This window comes from Festucalex cinctus, chromosome 7 (genome assembly GCF_051991245.1).
Source record: "Festucalex cinctus isolate MCC-2025b chromosome 7, RoL_Fcin_1.0, whole genome shotgun sequence".
Taxonomy (NCBI): Eukaryota; Metazoa; Chordata; class Actinopteri; order Syngnathiformes; family Syngnathidae; genus Festucalex; species Festucalex cinctus.
Window position 1 is genome coordinate 11646209 of NC_135417.1, and position 22349 is coordinate 11668557.

Genomic DNA, 22349 nt, shown 5'->3' on the forward strand with positions numbered 1-22349 from the left:
TGGCAGGGAGTGTGCGCAGGGAGCATTCGCTCGGTGGTGTCGGGGTTTTGTTTGCACTGAGCATGCGCGCTTTGCACAGGGCAAAAAAAATAAATAATAAAAAAATAAATCACAAATTATTTTATATTTTTGTTTTGCAGGTTTTTTTGTTCTGTTTTTTTTTTTTTTTTTTTATATTGTGCTTCTGAGTTAATGTTGGCGATCAGTTTGAATGCATTATTATTTATTGATTTTATGTCATTTTATTTTTTCCGTATAATATGGTTTGGCAAGGTCGGTCAAAAAAATGTTTATAGTTTAATTAAGGATTTAAGGATTTAACGAGATGTTTTTTTCTTACTAGGGGGGGCATGACAGAAAATAATTGAGAAGCACTGGTCTATCCTAACATGCTTGATACACAATCCAGAGGTGTGCAAAATGTGGAGAAAGACAAATGTAAGGAATGGGGACACATTCCTCGTCTATTGAGGCCACTGCCATTATTTCGAAACGGAACATTGTACCAAAACACACATTTCGGGATTTCCTACTGAGAAACCCAGTGGGGGGGGCTCATGAATTCAATGAATACTAACTGGGCAGTTATTATTTAAGGCAGGGGTGTCAAACATATGGCCCGCGGGCCGGATCGGGCCCGCAAAGGGGTTTAATCCGGCCCGCGAGACGATTTTTGTAAAGTTAAAAAAAATAATTTTAAAATGTAATGTCAGACTAATTAATCAGCCGGCCACAATCAAAATATATCAATATATATATGCAACTTATACGGGGAATCGTCCTGGATGTCATTATTTTACACACAACTTAAAGTTAAAGTTTGTTTAATTATTATTATTATTATTATTTTAATCACAGTCTGATAAATGTGTTAAATATGACACAAATTCAATTACTGGAAACACAAATAGATATGACAACTTATAACGTCATTAACTGCGCCACGCAATGCATTCTGGGAACAATATATATGCAAAACAGGTCGATTTAACACATCCAGAACTTAGAATTTAGGGCAGGCACACAAATAGCGAAAATCTGCGTATAATTGACGGCAAAAGTTATATACCGTTATTTTACCGATGCGGCCCACTTGGTAATATAATTTTCCTCCAATGCGGCCCCTGAGCTAACGTGAGTTTGACACCCCTGAGTTAAAGTTAAAGTCAAGTGATAAATTCCAAAGACTTCTCATTCTACTATTTTTATTTTTTCGTGTCAACGAATTTTACATAAACCAACCGCTGTCTTTAACAAGAGCGATAAAGCTTCTTTTTTTTTTTGTTCCTGTTGAGTGGGTGGAATTTTGCCCAACAGTTCAATAATTATTACATCAATCGAAAGTACTTGCAAATATTTTCTGTTTGAAGATCCTCAATTTCCAGGCAGATAGGATGATTCTCATCCGAGAGGAAATTTACACTGACTTGGATCGTGAAGAGGAGGACGAGACAAAGGGATGGTGAGGATGGGGAGGAGGGGGAGGGGTCAGGGACGGCGTGGTGGTGGGGGAGTGTTGTTGATTGTTCCCCATATTTCAAGAGTGGTCCTGCAGACAGATCACCACAGCAGACCGCACGGTTATCTGGATAACACTTCATCATTCACGAGCGCTTCTTTTCATCACTTTCTGTGATTTTTGCACTTGTTTCCCCCCCCCCCCATTTGGGATACTTTCTAAATTCTAATATAAAGTAAATATGTCAGCATTTGTTTTGGCAGCCAAGTGAGGAACTTCAGCACAACTGGAAGTTGACAACTAAGGGAGCTTTACACTTGATACGGGTCAACGGTGAGATTTTTTGTTGTTGTTGTCATTTTTACCTTGTTCTCATATGTAGTCTAGTAATCACTTTAGTCTTATGGCATTATTCACAGAGTCAAATTATTTATTTATAGTGACGTGCATTTATTATTATTATTATTGAAATGTTTTTGTTATATTGATTAAATGTCAACCAATATTTTACCCATCTTTTTTCTTTTCAAATGAACTGCTTCGGTGAAATAAAATATTGTCAAATGTTACGTGATATTACACCCAGTTATTTCAGTGAAGCAAAGCTAAACTCTTAAATCTCAAAAGGTGAATGATGCGGCCGAGCTTATTAAAGGTAGCTGTTATCAAAATGGCGATCAACAAGTGTGAAGTGTAATTGAGCGTGCGGCGATGGCCTGGTAGAGACGTATAACCGTTCTCGGTTGCTTTTTTGCCAAATTCCTCTTGATCTTTTTGTATGCAAAGCCAGAAAGAAAGTACTAGCAACGTACTTGATATCAATGACATTAAACGGTTTAAATTGAATTTCATTAGGCCGAGCGTATAAAATTTGGGCTGCACTGGTGGGGTGCTGGTTGCACGCCGTCATTTATTGAAGTTCATTTTAATACAGGGGAATAGTGTTACGTTTTATTGTTTACATTTCCTCTATTTTCCCCATAATCAAGGTTATTTGCCTTCACCGAAAAGCTGATAGAGTCCCAATCAGCCTGATGTCATCAGTTGTAGCCCCCGAAAAAAAACCTTCCAATGCTATGGGTCCCAAAGAGGTCAGTGCAAATGTACATATGCAGAATTTGTGTCATATTATTATAAATGTGTGCTCAACTGGAATATAAAATGATTCTATGATTGTTGTTCATGAAGTGCTTAAATGTAACATTGAACATTTGTATAAGTAATCTTTTCCTACTTTTCATTTTACTGTATATTTACTGTATATTCGCATAATTATATATTATATATCTGATTACGTCATTACAGCATTACCAAAATACAGTATATGACATAACAGTAGATGCTCAGAAAGGTTCAGAAAGATGTCCTGCGTGTAGTTTTGTGAGGTGGTGCCAAACTGCACTGCATTTGCATTACGATACCCTTTAACATGAGAAGAAAATTATAAATAGTTTGAGTACAGTATTGGCTGGCGTGCTATCATTATTCTCATTTATAATGTATTACATACTTGATGGGAAAATTCAAGAAAGAACTAAATACCCAAACATGGGCAGACATAGTAACTCACGAATCGGGCCCTCCAGGTGGAGCTGATCCTTGTGAAGGAGCAGAATGGGGTCCAGTTCACCTCCAGCACCCTTGTGGCTCCCACCACGTCTCAGACCAGCCCCAGTGGTGAGGAGGAAAGGGAAACCTGGGGAAAGAAAATTGACTTCCTGCTATCGGTGATCGGGTTTGCGGTGGATCTCGCCAACGTCTGGAGGTTCCCTTACCTCTGCTACAAAAATGGAGGAGGTGAGTTCAAAGCTTAAAGTTGGCTGTAATGGGGGGGAAAATAGGGAGCAATTGGTGGTGTGACAGAAAATCAGCCTCGTATTAAAATAGCTGAGGTGGAAATGAAAGGGTGACATTGTCTGCATTTTTAGTGAGAGAGATTTAGAAAGTGAAATGAAGGTGGAAGTTTAATATACTTGAGTTCGGAATGTTTGTACGGAGCCCCTAAGGTGACATGGTAGAAGAAAAAAAACAAAACTTTGCGTTCAAATTGCGTGTCCTCGCAAAAAACTTTGCGTTCTCTCTCGAGGGAACGCAAAGTTGTTTTTTTCGCCTACCATGTCACCTTAGCTGCGTCGTAAACACTTCCGGGTCATCTTCCATGTGAACAAAAGCGACGTGTAAACAAAGCAGTAGAAAAATACATGCTCCATCCCAGTCGCGTTGGGAAAGCTTTCCCACTGTTGTTTCATGTTTAAAAAACGTTCCATCCTCGTCGCTTTTGTTCACATGGAAAATGACCCGGAAGTGTTTACGGCGTAGCTAACGTGACATGGTAGGCGAAAAAACAACAACTTTGCGTTACCTCGCAAAACAACTGCGTTCTCGCGCAAAGATTGCGTTCATCTTTGCGAGAGTACGCAAAGTTGATTTGCGAGGGCACGCAATCTTTGCGTTCGCAAAAATGTTTTGCGAGGGCACGCAATCTTTGCGATTGCGAAGGAACGCAAATATGTTTGGGAGGGAACGCAAAGTTGTTGTTTTTTTTTTTCTACCATGTCACTTTAGGGGCTCCGTAGTATCATCTGTTTCTTTTCACCAATTCTTTCCAACCCTTTCAAGAGATCAAAATACGGATAAAAAAGCAACCACAGCTGCTGTGAATAGATTAGCGCCGACAATTATGGTCACTAATTATGGCTGTTGAACATGGAGCTCTCATTAGGTTTAAAAGCTGTAGCCGTAGTCAAGGCTCACACCCAGTTCGGAAGGATGCTCAGTACTGCTAAACATGCGTTATTGACATGTCTGTTTTGGAAATATGACTTAAAGCATGTCCGTGTGTGTGTACAGGTGCTTTCTTGGTGCCGTACCTGTTCTTTATGGTGATAGCAGGCATGCCTCTCTTTTACATGGAACTGGCTCTGGGACAGTACAACAGAGAGGGGGCAGCAGGGGTCTGGAAAATATGTCCCATATTTAAAGGTATGATATTATTAAGGTCCGGTGCATGTACAGGTATATCTAAAACGGATGATATTTGGTTTAATTTCTAAAGATAATGCTAATTTCAAATAAACACTGTCAAAATTGAATGAATTTAAAACAATACGAATAAAATTGAGAATTTCCTTTTAACTCCATAATAACAAATAAATAATAATAAAATAATTAGATATATAATAAGTAATTCAATAATATTTCATATTACTATTTAAAATGACAGTATGTTCTTATATTATACTCTACATCAGGGGTGTCCAAACTTTTTCATTTGAGGGCCACATACAGAAAATCAGAAGGACGCAAGGGCCACATAATGTTGTGAAGAGAAATTGTGTGTAGTAATAAAAATTGTACAAATCATTTATTTGTGCTTTTGCATATTTAGAAACACGCTACAGTATATAAACCAATTTATTTGTAATATGGCAGCAGGGTTATTATAGTTTTGGGATTTTTCATTTTAGTTTTTATTTTGTTTTGAGTATTTTTTTTTTTTTATTTAGTTAGTTTTAATTAGTTTTCAGGGTGATTCTGTTAGTTTTTTATTTGTTTTCGTTATTTAATAAAGGCTTAGTTTTACTTTAGTTAGTTTTCAGTATTAGTTTTAGTTTTTTGTGTTTTTGTTTTTATTATTGTGTAGTATTGTGCGCAATATTTAAAGAACACCATAGGCGCGACGTCATTATTCGCGTTTTTATCAAAATAAGTCTACTAAAAATCACATTTAAAATCATCCGCAAAGGCTCATGCATTAAATTAATGACCAAAGACTAAAACGAAGGACATTTTTCCTATAATTATAGTTAGTTTTATTGCCGCTAGCTTTGTAAACATAAAATGTTGTTTCAGTTAGTTTTCTTTTTTAAAAAAGCATCTTTGTTTTTATTTTATTTCGTTAATGAAATTGTTTTTTGAATTTTAGTTTTTTCGTTAGTTTTAGTTAACTAAAATAACCTTTAATAGTGCCTGTTTTTTTCGACACCCTCCCCTTCTTACTTTGACCATCTCCAAACATCTTTGTTTTTATTTGATTTGAACTCAATGCCAATTTTAGGATATGTCGCGGGCCACTAAAAAACGGACGGCGGGCCGTCCAAATGGCCCCCGGGCCGTAGTTTGGACCACCCCTGCTCTACACGTTTTGCCTGCGCGATCCACTGAATCCATCAACGTCCCCGTCCGTCCGTCCATGTGTCCATCCACCTTCCCACCGCACTGTCAAGTCGTTGACTTCCCTCGTCTCCGCAAGTGTCTGCTTGCCTTCCCACTTGCCTGCCCATTCACATGCCAGTCCCGCTTTTGTTCACTCGTCTGTGTCATAAGCGTCGACAGGCATTGTTTATCCTCCCAGAACATCAGGTTCCGGTTGCACTCAGATGGAAAACAAATGAAAATTAGGCTTTTAGACTCTCGTCCTGATTGTCCGAGTGCTTTTTTTGTCAAACAGTGGCTTGACAATCTCTGCAGGTGATTTTCAAAACAATGATGAGCAAGGATGCATTTTCTTTGGATTATTTTTTTCTGCTTTTGTTTGTTATATCTGTATATTGATCTATTTTGCACATGCATTTGTATATATAACATTTATTTGCGTGTATATGTGTTGATGGTCTATTTACATGCAAATAAATTAACAAGACCATCACCAAGACCATCTGTTGCTTCTCCGCACGCCATCAGACATCCATACTGTGTACAATAATGTCCTTGTCGGACTGAAGGTGGCTCATAGTTGTGTTTCAGCCCCTTGTGCGTGACAAAAAGTGCGTGTGTGCGTGATTGCAAGCGTGGGCCTCCTGTCTGTGAACATGTGTTGTCTGTCAGGGTTCCACAGAAGACATTGACGTTCTAATCACACACTTCCCACACTGTCATCGTCTGCCTCTCAGTGGGGGGAGATAACAGTAATTATTCAAATGCATACATGCCAATATTGGCAGTAATTATTCTGATCAACAAGCTGGTTTCCCCTCGCGATCAATGTAAAAGGCAACAACTACTGCATCCACAATTCTTGTGATGGTAATATCAGGCAGTAGTTAGATCAGGGGTGGTCAAACTACGGCCCGCCGTTCATTTTTTAGTGGCCCGCGACATATGCTAAAAATGGCATTGGACTCGGTTCAAATAAATTAAAAACAAAAATGTTTGGAGATGGTCAAAGTAAGAAGGGAGGGTATCGAAAAACACAGGTGCTATTAAAGATTATTTTAGTTAACTAAAACTAACAAAAAAACTAAAATTCAAAAAACAATTTCATTAACGAAATAAAATAAAAACGAAGATGCTTTTTTAAAAAAAAGAAAACTAACTGAAACTACATTTTATATTTACAAAACTAACTAAAATAAAACTAACTATAATTATAGCAAGAATGTCCTTTGTTTTAGTCTTTGGTAATTAATTTAATGCATGAGACTTTGGGAATGATTTTAAATGTGATTTTTAGTTGATTTATTTTGATATAAACCTGAATAATGACGTCGCGCCCATGGTGTTTTTTAAATATTGCGCACAATACTACACATTTAAAAAAAAAAAAAACTAATACTGAAAATTAACTAAACTAAAACTAAGCCTTTATTAAAGAACTAAAACTAATATCACCCTGAAAACTAATTAAAACTAACTAAATTAAAAAACAGCAAAACTCAAAACAAAATAAAAACTAAAATGAAAAATTCCAAAACTATAATAACCCTGCTGCCATATTACAAATAAATTGGTTTATATACTATAGCATTTTTCTAAATATGCAAAAGCACAAATAAATTATTAGTACAATTTTTAGGACTAAACACAATTTCGCTTCATAACATGATGTGGCCCTTGCGTCCTTCTGATTTTCTGTATGTGGCCCTCAAATAAAAAAGTTTGGACACCCCTGAGTTAGATTCTCAATAAATGAATCACTTTCAAAGGTTATAATATTTACTTGAAATGACGATTTTTTTTTTGTATCGCAGGCGTAGGATTTACAGTCATCCTCATTTCCCTCTATGTTGGCTTCTACTACAATGTGATCATCTCTTGGGCTCTCTTCTACCTCTTCTCCTCGTTCACCGCCGAGCTCCCCTGGGTGCACTGCAACAACACTTGGAACAGTCCAAACTGCTCCGACTGGGCCGACAACGGCACTATCAGTGACATTTACAAGGCCACGCCAGCTCAAGAGTACTTTGAGTAAGTTGGCTCAATTTTACCATTTACCGTAGTGGATATACAGGATAGGATACTATAGTATATTTCGGTACAATAAATGCTGTAAATCCTTAACTCATTCACTTGCAGCCATTTTCACAGAAGCAGTTCGCTCCCGGCTGTTTTGCTGGATTTTGACTGATTTTGCAAGGCCCACATAATATTGTGTTCAATTGCTATAAAAACACGGAACCTATCAAAAGAAAGATTAAAGTCTCTTCTTTCATCAGGAAAAAAAAAAAGTATGTTTCTATCTGTTTCCGTTTTGCAGCAATTAGCATTAGAAGAGAGCTAAGTTTCATCAGTTTTCACAAATCTATTCCAAATTGTAAGTAATTGAGCTTTTTTATCTAGATGACCCTGGTTGATCTCCTTTGCTCTGCTGACACCTGCTGGCCGTTTGTGTAATAACTACCATTTCTGCAACCGTTCTTTGCAGTTGAGAGGCTGCGTCAAAGCCTTCTGTATGCTCTAGCATAAAAACAAAACAAAAAAACGTATAAATACGTCTTTGGGACGCTCAGAACATTTAAAAAAAAAACATATTTATACGTTGTTGGGAGTAAATGAGTTAATGATCAAGACTGCAGCGTTAGTAATAATAATTTTCATTGACATTGTCGTGCAGGTATTATTTGATTTATACTGAATTTAATATTGTCATTTAGTTTGATGTCTCCGATATTTATGTTGTGAATATTGTTTGTCATTCACGTTCATTTGGGGATCCAGGTGCGAGCCAGGTGTCTTCTATTCCGGTGAGCAAGGGGATTGTTTTGTTGTGATAGTTGAAGCTTTTCATCAAGTATAGCTGGAATGGCAGTTTGCTATTTATTTACAGTGAGCCACCAGCAGACAGTTGGAGTGCATTTTGTGTCATCTGTCTGAACCGCTCAGGATTAATCTAAATCGTTGCATTATCATGACCAGGATATATTTTTTTAAATTTCTTGATAAGGGACACATTTTATTTCATAGATTTGATTGTTTATTATCGACGTATAATACACGCTCTAATGCTGGGATGGGCAACTGAAATGCTGTGGGACAACAACATTTTTCATCAGCGCTACTTCACGGATCACGCACTTCCGAACGAGATGACAAAATATGATTCATAAGTAGCATATAACACAAAAAAAACATTTTAAACAAGGACAAAATATGTGCACAAGTGCAAAATATGTGTTCTTAAAGCAACATTAAGGAACTTGCAGTTTATGTTGATTATGGCGCCGCCGAATGGACAAAAGCGGTACTGTTATGCCTGGAAGGAAGACCACATTTCCCATGAGGACAAGCGCATTGCGTTGTTTTTTTTCAGCTCACGCCAGCGAGTGAAATCCGGGCCAATGTTGATCCTTGACTTTTATCGGGTTAGCTTCCCTTTTTCTTTTTTGTCTCCTCAGACAAAACTTTTAAGTTTCTTTGCAGCTTCTGCCATGAAAGCAGTAACCGTGCGTCAACATTCAAATTGACTTCCGTCTTTGTAACGAATGGGGCCACCATCAGCACATTTGTAGTTGTTTTTTTTTTTTTTTCTGTGGCAGTGTTCCGACCATCCTAGTTTAGTACCAGTAAAAATTATACAGACACCTCGGACCATAGCAAAGATTCATTCAACTACTTTTAAGTCGATGTTTCATCAGAAGAGTTATGAAAATATTTTATGTAGGTTGAAAATTTCCTTAGTGTTACTTTAATACATAACATTTTTTACCATACATATTTATAAAAGATCACACAACATAGATGTTTTTTTCCAGCACAAAGGTCTGACTTGCTCAAATATTTCCGTTCAAGTATGACACTAAAATGCTCAAAAGCAAACCAGCAGTAAGTGCAAGAACTTTCTTTTTTTTTTTTTTTTGTAAATTTTTTTCCCCACAAAAAATCAACTCCGTCAAATATTTTATATTATTGATGTACTACGTTTGTCCGGCATATCATTCTCTAAATCTTAAAAAAAAAATAAAAAAAAAATCAAATATTAGGCCAACTCACGTTGGACAGCATAAGCCCCAGTGTAAGTGCAACTAAGCCATGTCTGCCATCTAGTGGTGAATGGTGATATTACAACTTAAAACTACAGTTGGCCTCTGTATAAAAGATTTGGATTTTATATTTTAGAGTTTCTTTTTTTTTCCACCCATGGACCATCAGTTGCCCATCCCTTCCTCAAGGGTAAGTTAAAATATATCATAGAGGTCAAATAATTAACCTGCGCGTCCACTTTTTTGTTAATAATTGTGATAAAGTAGTGCAGCAGTGTACACTTGATTTCCACCATAATATTCCTTCCCATAGGCGAGGTGTGCTCCACATTCAGGACAGCAACGGTATTGATAATCTGGGTCGTCCACGTTGGCAGTTGACGTCCTGTCTCGCCGTGGTCATCGTTCTGCTTTACTTCAGTCTGTGGAAGGGTGTCAAGACATCCGGCAAGGTAGGTAGAATTGAAATCTGTCATTTCCGATTGTGGTCATTGGAAACGAATGTATATGTTGGATTTAACCGAGTCATTTAAACTGAGCTAGCTTGAATGCCTATACGGTATTTTTCTGTTGCCATCTTGATGCGTCTGCTAACGCGCATCTATTCTGTCTCCGTTTCTGTGCGTGCATGTTGTGCGGTCGCCTTCTGTGACCCCTCTCAGGTTGTGTGGATCACGGCCACCATGCCCTACGTGGTCTTGACTGTGCTGCTCATCCGAGGAGTCACCCTGCCCGGAGCCAAGGATGGCATTAAGGCCTACCTGTCTGTCGACTTCCTGAAACTCTGCGATGCCAAGGTGAGATACAAGTGGAAAGCAGGAAACCCGAAGTGCGGGTACTTTGTTGCTAAATTTGGCTGTGGAAGTTACAGTAATTCTTTTTCTTCATTGTGTTTCTATAAAAGACAACAGTAGAATAATAAACAGTCAAGGAAAAAATTAATTTGGTCCAGATATATTTTACAGTCTGGGGAGTTGACACTAATGAGACATTTGACATGGCATTGCCCATTTGAACTGTAAAATTACTTCTACTATTCGAAAAACAAGTGAATTAACTCTATAAAGCCTGAACCATGAACCATTCGGATTCTTTGTAGAGTATTTATTGGTCCTTTTGGGGGGAATCGCACATATGATTTTTTTTTATTTGTATCATATTTGATACATCCGGTCACAATGCTTTAAATTTGTACATTTTTAGCAGTCAAAAATTTTATAATAAACCGACATATCAAATATGTTAGTATTTCCAAAAAATCAGAAAGAACATTTCCCACTATTAACTCATTCACTCCCAACCATTTTCACTTAAGTGTTTTCCTGGATTTTGACTGATTTTTCAAGGCCCGCGAAATATTATGTTCTATTGCTAGAAAAATATGTAACGTACCAAAAGAGAGATTAGAGTCTTCTTTTATCAGGGAAAAAAAAAGTATATTCCTATCTGTTTCCGCTGTGCAGCAATTAGCAATAGAACATAGCTAAGTTTCATCGTTTTTCACAATTCTGCTGAGAACTGTGGGAAAACTGTGGGGAGTTTTAACATGGCCTGGTTGATCTCTTATACTCTGCGGCCACTCAACCATTTTCTGAGGTAGAGAGACTGCATCAAAGCCTTCTCTATGCTCTGGCATAAAAAAACAAAACAACAAAAAACGTATAAATACGTCTTTGGGGCACTTAAAACATTTAAAATATGACGTATTTATACGTTTTTGGGAGCTAATGAGTTAATAAGGATAGGTGTCACTCCTTTCGCAATTGGGGCGATCTTGCACGTTCGCTGTAAAAGCCGTATAATGGATTATCATTATCAATGCATGTCAGATCATATATGTCAGAGTTTTAATGGGGAAAAATTATTATACTCAAAATGTCTTGTATTTAATATGATACGTTTGTCGTTATTAAATATTCAGGTTCCCTTGCAGACTACATTTTTACCCAGTCCGTTGGTAAACGTGTTGGCACCTGCTATTTACCTTTCTTGCGAACGACATCTTCAAGTATCTGCAACTAAATACACAAATATGATTTAAAAAAAAAAAAAAGCGAGTGAGAAAGACGCACACATTGCAGGGAATTTTAGAATTAGATTAGGCAGATGCATGGCGCCGTAATTTGCAAAATTACCGCCGCATTCACAAGCGTCTTTCATCTATTGCCGTTGAATGAGTTTCCTGCAATTATCCCTAATAATGGCTTTTTTTTCTTTTCTTTTCTTTTTTTTTTTACCTCCCCTGTGCCTTTTGTTTGCCGCTTCACACAAGTGCACCTTTTCTGTCACCCGTCCCCGCAGGTTTGGATCGATGCCGCCACGCAGATCTGTTTCTCGCTGGGAGTCGGGTTTGGTGTGCTAATCGCCTTTTCCAGCTACAACAAATTCAGCAACGACTGCTACAGGTAAAGAGATGCGCGCGTGAGGAGTTGCCTCACACGCACACGAGTTACAGAATCCTTTTATGTTGTGTTTTGATATTGCTGTAGCATCTTGATCATCTCACCATATAATATTCAATATTTACTCATTCATTATCAGTGTCAAGATGGTGATGATGGACTAATTCTGCCTTCTGTCCTTTTCATATTCAATCTTCACCGGATTTGGTTTTGATGATTCGCAGGGACGCCATCATCACCTGCTCCATCAACTCTTTGACCAGCTTATTCTCTGGCTTTGTTGTCTTCTCCTTCCTCGGCTACATGTCACACAAGCACAACGTGTCTCTGGAAACGGTCGCTCGAGACGGTATGTCGCTATTGCAATCATACACATGAATTCACGGTTTGAGTCGATATTTTAGTGTCACAGTTTCAAATTATTTTTTTTTTTGGTATGTTGTTTTTTTAATTTAGAGATAAATTAGATTATTTTTGAATTATTGGTGATAATTAGTTATTCAAAATATTTATTTATTTATTTAGTTATTTAGTTATGTATTTATATAATTTTTTAAAATAATGATTATTAATTATTGAAAATATTTTTTTGTTGGGAAAGTATTTTTTTTTAATTAGAATATTTGAATTATTGGTGATAATTAATTATTCAAAATATTTATTTATTTATTTATTTATTTAGTTATGTATTTATATATATTTTTTAAATAATGATTATTAATTATTGAAAATATTTTTTGTTGGGAAAGTATTTTTTTTAATTAGAATATTTAATAATTTCATGCAACTAAAATAATAATAATAATAATAATAATTTTAAAACTAACAGTGTGAACAGCTGATTCTGAACCAAAAAAAAAAAAAAAGGATGGGAAAAATGAGAAATGCCTTAATCAAAGCAGGCATAAAACCCACTGTGCTCTTCTGATAAGGTCGGCACATTTTTGGTTTTCTGTCTGAACTTAATTCAAGTTACCGTCTTTGGCTGCCACTATTTTTTACAAAATGATTCACAGCTTGTCGGAGCTGTCCACGGTGCTGAAACCACAGACCACTATTATTATGTCAAGACTTTTTTTTTATGTCATGACAACATGATTACCTCAATTACATGTCATTTAAATTCTTTAAAGAGTAATAGGGATAAACGTGACCAATTTCCAAACAAATCTACATATCCAAGTGACACTGGATGTAATATATACAGTGAGTAGTAAGTATGCATGCACAATAGAATGGAATCCAATACAATCAATGTTTTGAAAGTAACACATTTACAAACATGGTCTGTGTTGACAGATGCTGTCCAAGAGGTATTGATTTAAATGCTTCCAATGTATTTTCTTGACTTACAACAAAAGTAACATAATATACTAGGGGTGTGAATTGCCTAGTACCTGACGATTCGATTCGTATCACGATTCACAGGTCACGATTCGATTCGATACCGATTAATCCCGATACGAATTTATAAGTCGATTGTTGCGATTTTTTTTCATTCAAATTTAGAAAATACTAATCAGTAAGCTTGTAGAGTGTAAGATTTATATGAAAATGTATTATTTATTGATCTGAAATTTCAGTCTTATAGAGGTTGTAATCTGTTTCATGTTTGAACAGCATTAAAATAAAATATTAAGGCTTAATGTTCCGTTCATAACATTCTTCCATGCTCAAGGTGTGAATCCTAACCCGAAGTCAGACGTTTTGTTGAATATTTTTCCATTAAAAATGGACGTTTAAAAATCGATTCACACACACACACACACACACACACACACACAAAAACAAAAAAAAAGGCAATGATGATAAGACGTTGAATCGGTAAGACTACCGAATGAACAATTCTGAGCTCTTTAAAAAAAAAAAAAAAAAAAAAAAAATCGATTTTTTTTTTTAAATTGAATCGATTCGAGAATCGCGCGATGTAGTATCGCGATATATCGCCGAATCGATTTTTTTTTTTAACACCCCTATACTATACTGTACTAGTATGACCTCTAAATAAAATATAGCCAAGTTTAACACCACTGCATTTTTTTTGGTATTTTCTGTTTAGGGGCCGGATTGGTGTTTGTGATTTACCCAGAAGCCATTGCCACATTGCCTGGCTCATCAGTGTGGGCAGTGATCTTCTTCATCATGCTGCTGACGTTAGGCATCGACAGTGCCGTGAGTATGCAGTCACCTTGTTCGCAAACGTCATCTGACAGCGTCTTACGATATGTTCCATATTTTCTGCCTTACGATGCCTACAACCAATGATAAATAGAGCGAAACCTCATTTTAATGGATTAATTGGGGAAAGGTTTGTCCGTTAGAACTCATTTAATGTGACATCATGTACTTTTGTAAATGGCCTAAATACTCCCAAATACCATACAAAGTTATTGTTTTTTTTGTTTTTTTGTTTTTGTAGCATAAAATGCCGAGTAGCCTATTGTACAAAATTGTTGAAAATGCAGAAAAAAGCTTGAAACAGTTTGAAACGTTTTAAAGTTTTTCCAAACCGTTCTCTTACATCCTTAGCCATTCCATTTGAAGGGACTCTCTCTTTTCTTAACATGGCCGCCATGTTTGTCCATACATTGTTTTGATGGGAAAGTTGCCACATTGACACACTTTTTAGCTCGCTCTAGTCATGTTTATACTGTCTATATATGACGATAGAGCAGCTGGAAGCTGGAAATACGTGACCAGTTTTTTGATAGTGCCACAGCGCCCTTTAGTGGTAATATCGGTAATATTTTTTATTTTATTTTTATTTTATTTACTTCTTTTTTTTTTTTAATTTAATTACTATACAAAGTTGAACTATGAAATAAACACCAATCACTGCACTGGTTAATAAACAGTAATCAGGGGAAAAATGCTTTTGTAATACACTTTAATGCAAAATGAAAATGAATCTCATGAATCGATGGACAGGTAAAAAAAAAAAAAATATATATATATATATATATATATATATATATATATATATATATATTTTTTTTTTTTTTTTTTTTTTTTTTTAATTATGTACAGTAGTTTAATATTTCATTTAAGAGGCAGTGCAAAAGACATTTCTCCTTCTCCTTCTTCTTCTTCTGTACCGTTTAGATGGGCGGGATGGAGTCTGTCATTACCGGCCTGATTGATGAATTCAAATGCCTGCACAAGCACAGAGAGCTGTTCACCCTCTTCATTGTGGCCGCCACCTTCCTCATCTCTCTCTTGTGTGTTACAAATGCAAGTATTCACGCCGAAAACAATTTCCAATTATTGCGTAATCATGTAAACCGAAAATCTTCAATCTGCATACTGCGTTGAACGTGACGTTTGTCTTTGTTTCTTGTGTCGCCGCAGGGCGGGATGTACGTGTTTACTCTGTTGGACCACTTTGCCGCGGGGACGTCCATTCTGTTTGGAGTGCTTATTGAAGCGATCGGCATTGCCTGGTTTTACGGTGAGGGGAACTGATCGAACGATAGGAGACAAAAAAAAAAAAAGAAAAAAGATGATTCGTACGGTCGTGGCGAGCAATGCCGATGTTATATTAAGGCCCTGATGAGAAATCTGTCCGTACGGACGTGCTGTGACTCAACGTGACGTCCTTCTATTAGGCCCCAAGTGTAAAGCAAGAAAGAAAAACGTCAACACACAATAATCGTTTTTTCTGCCACTTCAGTCTGTTGACCGCCTCAGCGTGCCTCCTGCTTGAGGCATAATCTGACTTATTAAATGATCATTATCATGTTGTCATTTTTTTGTGATTGCCTTTTGCAAGGATGCGGGAAATTGTGATCGATATTGACTTGCTTATTTTGAATGTGCTCGTTATGCACTGCAAACAAGATGTAGAAAAGATGAAGAGCAAAGTTATGCTATATACACTTATTGGAACGCGTCGGAGGAAAACTTTTAAACCAGCAACGTGTAGGGATGTCACGATAAGGGCAATATCGTGATATTAAAATTGCCGCAATATCGTCGTCGTCATGTTCACAATATTTCAAAGGACCACATCTGTTTAAAAAAAAAGTCAGGTTGATTTCCATTTGTGCAGTTCTAGCACCCTCTAGTGGCTACCTTATTCGTGCAATTTAATTTTCATTAGGGATGTTTTGGCCTTCGATGTTTAAAATCTATGCAAATTGTCAGATGAAGGGGAACCGAATTTGCTTGTGAGGCGATCAATAAGTGCAAATAAGTGCCTCATTATTGTTATTAGAGATTGTAGGTGGTTTATATGCAGTGCTGTCATGTACGAAAGCACAATATTTATTTATTTATTTATTTTTAGTTTGAGCTCTCTTTTTTACAATATTGTGATCTTTTTTTAAATATCGCCAACGCCCCCGGAATATCGTGATAATTATCGTATCGTGACCTTCATATCGTATCGTGATGTTTGGATTATCGTTACATCCGTAGTAACGTGCAAAAATGATCATAAACCGGCCGTAATCGTCTTCCGCCATCAAAACGATCTGAAGGTCGGGAATGAAGCGCGACTTGAACTCCTGTCTCGGGTTACTTTTCACATGTCCGTTCGCCTCATCGGGAGGATTCAATCCTAACTCGGCCCCCAGGCGAGTAGGCGGGTAGTTTTGTATCTCGGCCCACTTTTGGTGGGGTTCGACCTTGGCAGGCCCGATAAATCAAGCCGGCGGCCTCGGTGAGCCCTTTTCTTCCTCTCCTCAGAGCTCTTAACGAGAACCTTTCGACCCTGGCCACTGTGGTCTTTTGGCAATAAAAACCTCGGCGGCAAGAGATGCCTTCCGGGGAAGGAAAGCTCTGAAAAGTGAACTCGTGGTGTATTGTATTATAACTAAAAAAAAACAAAACGTATTTTTGTATACAGTTCAGTAGGGATGTAACGATATCCAAATGCCACAATACGATATCATCACGATATGAAGCTCACGATACGATAATTATCACGATATTGTGGGGGACGTTGGCGATGTTTAAAATAGGTCACAATATTGTAAAAAAAACAAAAATGAGCTCATACTTAAAAAAAAAAACACAATATTGTGCTTTTGTACCTATCATCGATGTTGTTATTATTATTATGTTTTATTATTCTTATGTTATGTTACATATTAACTTGCTTCCCAGGCATATTACGTTCCCCATCATCTGACAATTAGTGTCGATTTTAAACATAGAAGGGCCAAAACATCCCTAATAAAAATGAAATTGCACTAAAAACCTAGCCACCAGTTGGCGCTAGAACTGCACAAATGCAAATCAAGCTGACTTTTTTTTTTTTAAACAGTTGTGTGGCATTTAAATATCGTGAACATGACAACGAGGATATTGTGGCAGTTTTAATATCACGATATCACGATATCGCGCTTATCGTTACATCCCTGCAGTTCAGAAATTTACCATTTACAATCTGTGGACACATTTCGAAGGCTGTGAGTAGTTTTGAATAGTCAGCCACTGCTAGATCAACGGATTTTTCAATTTGTCAGACACTGTGTTGAATAAATGAATGAATGAATGCAATCGGAGTGTTTATTTGCCTTTCCAGGGGTGGATCGTTTCAGTGACGATATCGAGGAGATGATTGGTCAGAGGCCAGGCAGATACTGGAGACTGTGCTGGAAATTTGTCAGCCCCTGCTTTCTCCTGGTGAGTAGCTCTCATCCCGTCGTTTTGGGCCGCCATTACATTAATTGATTTACTTCAATGACCTTTTTCACAGGAGTCAAAAAATAAATAAAAAAATAAATCGATAAGTATGACACGTATAATTTACAGGATTATATTTTCATGTCATTTTGTGTGAGTGGTGCATAGGTGGACGCAAAACAACATTGTTGTGTCGCACAGTAATGGGGGTGCTTTTAAAAGAGTTTTGTGATGCTAATAATAACAATTCATTCAGAATCATACAATGATTCATATTTCTCCCATGTTGCTGTCATATTGACGATAAAATATGATGACTCGCATCACACACGTCAGCTCGATCAAATCCACCACCTGCGCCAACATTTAGACCTGCTTTTTGTGAGTCTAAAATGTCATCTACTTTCAATTCAATTCAATTCAATTCAATTTATTTCACTCTTTAAATTAAAAGAAATGAAAGGGGACAGAAAGAAATAAAACTTATCTGCCCCTAATTAACACACACACAAAAAAAACACAAAATGAATGACGCTTTTAGTGTAACAATACTACAAAATAATTCAACTGCATGTCCTTTTGATGTATATATATTTTTGCAGTAAATGTGCTTTTATACATTTTTTGCAATCCAAATTGAGTATTTAGGTTTCGAAAAAAAAAAAAAAAAAAAAAAAGTCTGTTCCTCTTAATTTATACTCACTTCCCCTTTTTATAAATCCGGTTTGTATATTAATAACTGATAAAAAAAAATAATAATTCATGATGGGCTTTATACATTAAGGCGGTTAAACTCCATCAATTCATTACCTTTGAAAGTTTTTAAGATGTATAAATAATGGATTAGTGTGGTCTCTGCATCCACAACCAAAAATGACACAGATAGCACGTTTCTGTAGAAAAGAAAAAAAAAAAAATTACTTTTTGTCGCCAAATTGCGAGTGAGGCCCCAAAAATTTAAGACAAAAATATCCATCCGTCCATTTTCGGTAGCGCGTGTCAAATTTCAGCTGACCGATCAAAACGATCAGTGTTGCTGTTTCAAGCGAATGTGACTCCCGATTTGATATTCAATTCACATTGTGCTTTTGAATGTGATTTTATCTGATTACTTGATGTCTTCCCCCCCGAAAAAAAACAACAAATCTCTTAGTTCATGGTGGTAGTGAGCTTTGCAACATTTAACCCACCCAAATATGGCACCTACGTTTTTCCTCCCTGGGCTAATGTGCTTGGATGGTGCCTGGCCATTTCTTCGATGAGCATGGTGCCCCTTTACGCCTTCTACAAACTTTGTCGCCTACCTGGAAAGTTGTGTGACGTAAGTCTGAGCCGCTTTTAAGTTTCAGTCGCGTTTGGGGAATAATGACCATTTTGTCCAACCTCCTACTGGAACAGAGGCTGGCGTACGCCATCACCCCCGAGACGGAACATCATCTGGTCGACAACGGGGAAGTTCGTCAGTTCACAGTAAGAACCGATTAGCATTGATGACCGATTCTCGTGCTCAAAAGTGACTGCCGGTATTTTCCGCACTATAAAGCGCACCTCATTATAAGGCGCACCATCAATGAATGACATATTTTCAAACTTTTTTCCATATATAAGGCGCTACAGTAGAGGCTGGGGTTACGTTATGCATCCATTAGATGGTGCTGCGCTAAAGGGAATGTCAACAAAACAGTCCGATGGGTCAGTCAAACTTTATGAATAGATTACAAACCAGCTTTCTGACAACTCCCAAAATGAATAAACAGCTTTTTTATTATTTTCTCTGAGGTAAAGTATTCGTATTAGCTAGCGATCCAAGATGGCGGGATCTTCTGCACATGCGCGTCACCGATCGTGCAGGGTCACCGATAGCATCTCAATATTGATCCATATATAAGGCGCACTGGATTATAAGGCGCATGGTCAGCTTTTGAAAAAATTGAAGGCTTTTCGCGCCTTATTAGTGCGGAAAATACGGCAAATTGGTTCTAATGTAATTCATTCTTATTTTGTTTCCTTCCCATAGCTTCATCACTGGCTGGTTGTCTGAATGCTAAAGTGGAAATTTCAGCGAATGCATGAACGGCAAAGATCTGAAATATGACGACGAGGTGAGAGGAGTGCTCGGGAAGCGGGAGAAATTTCGAAGTGCCAGGAAAAAAAAAAAAAAAAAAAATCTTGTAAGAAATCGTAGTGTGATTTTCATTTCAACTGTGCATATGTGAAGCTGTCTGTAAACCCGTTTTGAACGGAAACCCGGTTACCGTGCTGTTTCACCTGCAGTCAGTCGTCCTCGAAACGATGCTGCCTAACTTCGACACGTCGCTCATCATCACTTTGCATGTGATCGTTAAATTTCATATGTTGTGCATCATCACTTAAAATGTGAGGCGAAGGGGCTGACAGAAGTGATCAAAGTGTCACATTTGATTAACACGGTTGAGATACTAAAATCACAAATCTGTTGACATTTGAAATCTTGATAAGCTTCATTAGATTGTTTTTTTTTTTTCAAATACTGATGAAATAGTAAATATCGTTAATTTGGGGTTGTAACTAGAGATGTAACGATATCCAAATATCACGATACGATAATTATCACGATATTGTGGGGAGTTGGCGATATTTAAAAAAGGTTACAAATATTTTAAAAAAAAAAGAGCTCATGATAAAAAAGCACAATATTGTGCTTTTGTACATAATATCAATGTTATTATTATTATTATTATTATTATTATGTTTTATTATTATTATTATGTTATGTTGTTAATGCACGCACACATTGAGTTCCGCCACATATTGACTTGCTTCGCAGGCACATTATGTTTCTTCATCTGACAATTAGTGCCGATTTTAAACATAGGAGGGCCAAAACATCCCTAATGAAAATGAAATTGCACAAAAAAAAATAAAATAAATAGCCACCAGATGGTGCTGGAACTGCACAAATGTAAATCAACCTGACTTTTTTTTTTTTTTAACAGATGTGTTTCTTTTAAATATCGTGAACATGACGACGACGATATTGTGGCAGTTTTAATATCATGATATTGTGCTAATCGTTACATCCCTAGTCGTGACATACCAAATTTTGATTCAAACATTTCAAAACATTTACAACAATCCTACATCCTATTTATTCAATTCACGTACTGTCTTCTTTTAATGACTGTTAAAACGCTCGCAACTCATTTTCACATATGGTAGCTCACAAAAACGTTGACATTAAATGGCCCAAATTTGATGCCGACTGCTGCGGAGCTTGTCAATATCCAATTTAGTATCTTTGGCAATCTGTGTCCTGAGAAAGAATTGACTGAAATTGTCTCACTTGTGGGAGTGAAAGTCATAACTTGACTGTCATGTTAATCTTACAAAAACGTACATTAATGTAGCATTAAATATTATAATGAGCATTTGGCACTTAGTCGGTATAACGCGTGAATCGGTCAGACTGCTGATTTAACGACCAAAGACTCGGTAAACTCCAAGTTGAACCTCAACTGAGCTATCTTGTTCTCTTTGGTTCATGTATTCCATTTCTATTTTGACACGTTTGCATCACAAGCTTTAATTTTACTCTCAAGACTGTTTTCAAGGCTGCTCTTTGATAATCTGCAAATGAATGGTGTGATATGGATTATGAGGTCAACTATAATATCGATATAGCCTATTGTAGCTATGAGTTCACGTGTTGTCGGGAGATTTTACGGTATTGTATTTTATGATCGTTACGATACATAACAAGTGTATTTATTTCTGATATATAGCCTCCACAGTATAAGCAATGTAGAAAATGTATGTATGTATTTATGTATAAAGTATTGACTTTGTTACAGTGAAGATACTTATTAGCCTTAATTAAGGATCTCAACGACCGTCCATGTTATAATCCAAATAAGCTCATGTCTGACCCAAAAGCGGAACGAGTCCTGTTTCAAGTATTTCGACAATGACTTGTGGTTTAATATTGTTTTCATATATTAATTTTTAATATTGTGCTGCATTCAGTCAACACATTAAAGGCTTCAAAAAAAAAAAAAGTCCTGAACGATATGCATGTGCTGCTGGATTTTGCCTTCTGATGTTTCTATGACTTATAAAAGTATAATTGCTCACGTACGTATGTTGCAATATTAGCTTTTTTTTTTTCTTTTTTTTTCTTTTTTTTTATATAATCTTGTCTTTTTCTGCACACCTTCCACATGCTTTTTCATTATTTTTACCACAAGAGACTTGCCCACAATTTTGAATGACCAGTCTATTAATGCATTTTGAATATAGATAGCAAAATGAAACATTATCAATAAAAATCAGTAGCAGAACTTCATGTTAGGCAAGAGTTGAGCCGGTGGTGCAAAGACAAAATGCCAGGAATGATTATTTATTTATTTATTTATTTATTTATTTATTTATTTATTTATTTATTTTTGTGCCAGTCCAGCCCTGCTGCACACACAAGTATTTTTTTGATTGACATCGGGCTCTTGATTACCTCATCCATCTACAAATACTTGGGTCAAACTGATCCAAGTAGCGGGTTTTGACTCTTCAAAAATTGCACCCAACTTTCTGGGTTGTTTTATACAAAATAACTTTTTTTTTTTTTTTTTTTTTTGGGTTGTTTGCACAAAAAGCAACCAAGAGTTGGGTCAAAATTGACCCAAGTCG

At 36.7% G+C, this 22349-nt stretch overlaps 1 protein-coding gene and 1 long non-coding RNA gene across 2 annotated transcripts; one reads left to right on the plus strand and one right to left on the minus strand.

Moving 5' to 3' along the window:
* Positions 1 to 1209: 1209 nt before the first annotated feature.
* LOC144021840 (uncharacterized) lies at positions 1210 to 3777 on the minus strand. Its single transcript, XR_013284197.1, has 3 exons — positions 3235 to 3777; positions 3030 to 3155; positions 1210 to 1549 (listed from the first exon to the last, which is right to left on the minus strand). It is a non-coding gene; the product is annotated as an uncharacterized LOC144021840 (long non-coding RNA).
* slc6a3 (solute carrier family 6 member 3) lies at positions 1555 to 21800 on the plus strand. The gene is made up of 16 exons (XM_077526029.1): positions 1555 to 1792; positions 2449 to 2550; positions 3046 to 3256; positions 4310 to 4441; positions 7429 to 7645; positions 9971 to 10109; positions 10320 to 10454; positions 11959 to 12062; positions 12284 to 12408; positions 14119 to 14231; positions 15162 to 15290; positions 15408 to 15507; positions 17587 to 17687; positions 18841 to 19008; positions 19086 to 19157; positions 19705 to 21800. The coding sequence occupies exons 2-16, from the start codon at positions 2494 to 2496 to the stop codon at positions 19726 to 19728; spliced, it is 1827 nt and encodes a 608-aa protein (XP_077382155.1). The 5' UTR covers positions 1555 to 1792; positions 2449 to 2493; the 3' UTR covers positions 19729 to 21800.
* Positions 21801 to 22349: the final 549 nt, after the last annotated feature.

Coding starts and splice junctions, on each gene's coding strand:
- slc6a3 (XM_077526029.1), top strand. CDS start 2,494: ATGTCATCAGTTGTAGCCCCCGAAAAAAAACCTTCCAATGCTATGGGT. Junction 19,009..19,085: donor TACCTGGAAAGTTGTGTGAC/GTAAGTCTGAGC, acceptor CTACTGGAACAG/AGGCTGGCGTACGCCATCAC. Junction 19,158..19,704: donor GGGAAGTTCGTCAGTTCACA/GTAAGAACCGAT, acceptor TCCTTCCCATAG/CTTCATCACTGGCTGGTTGT.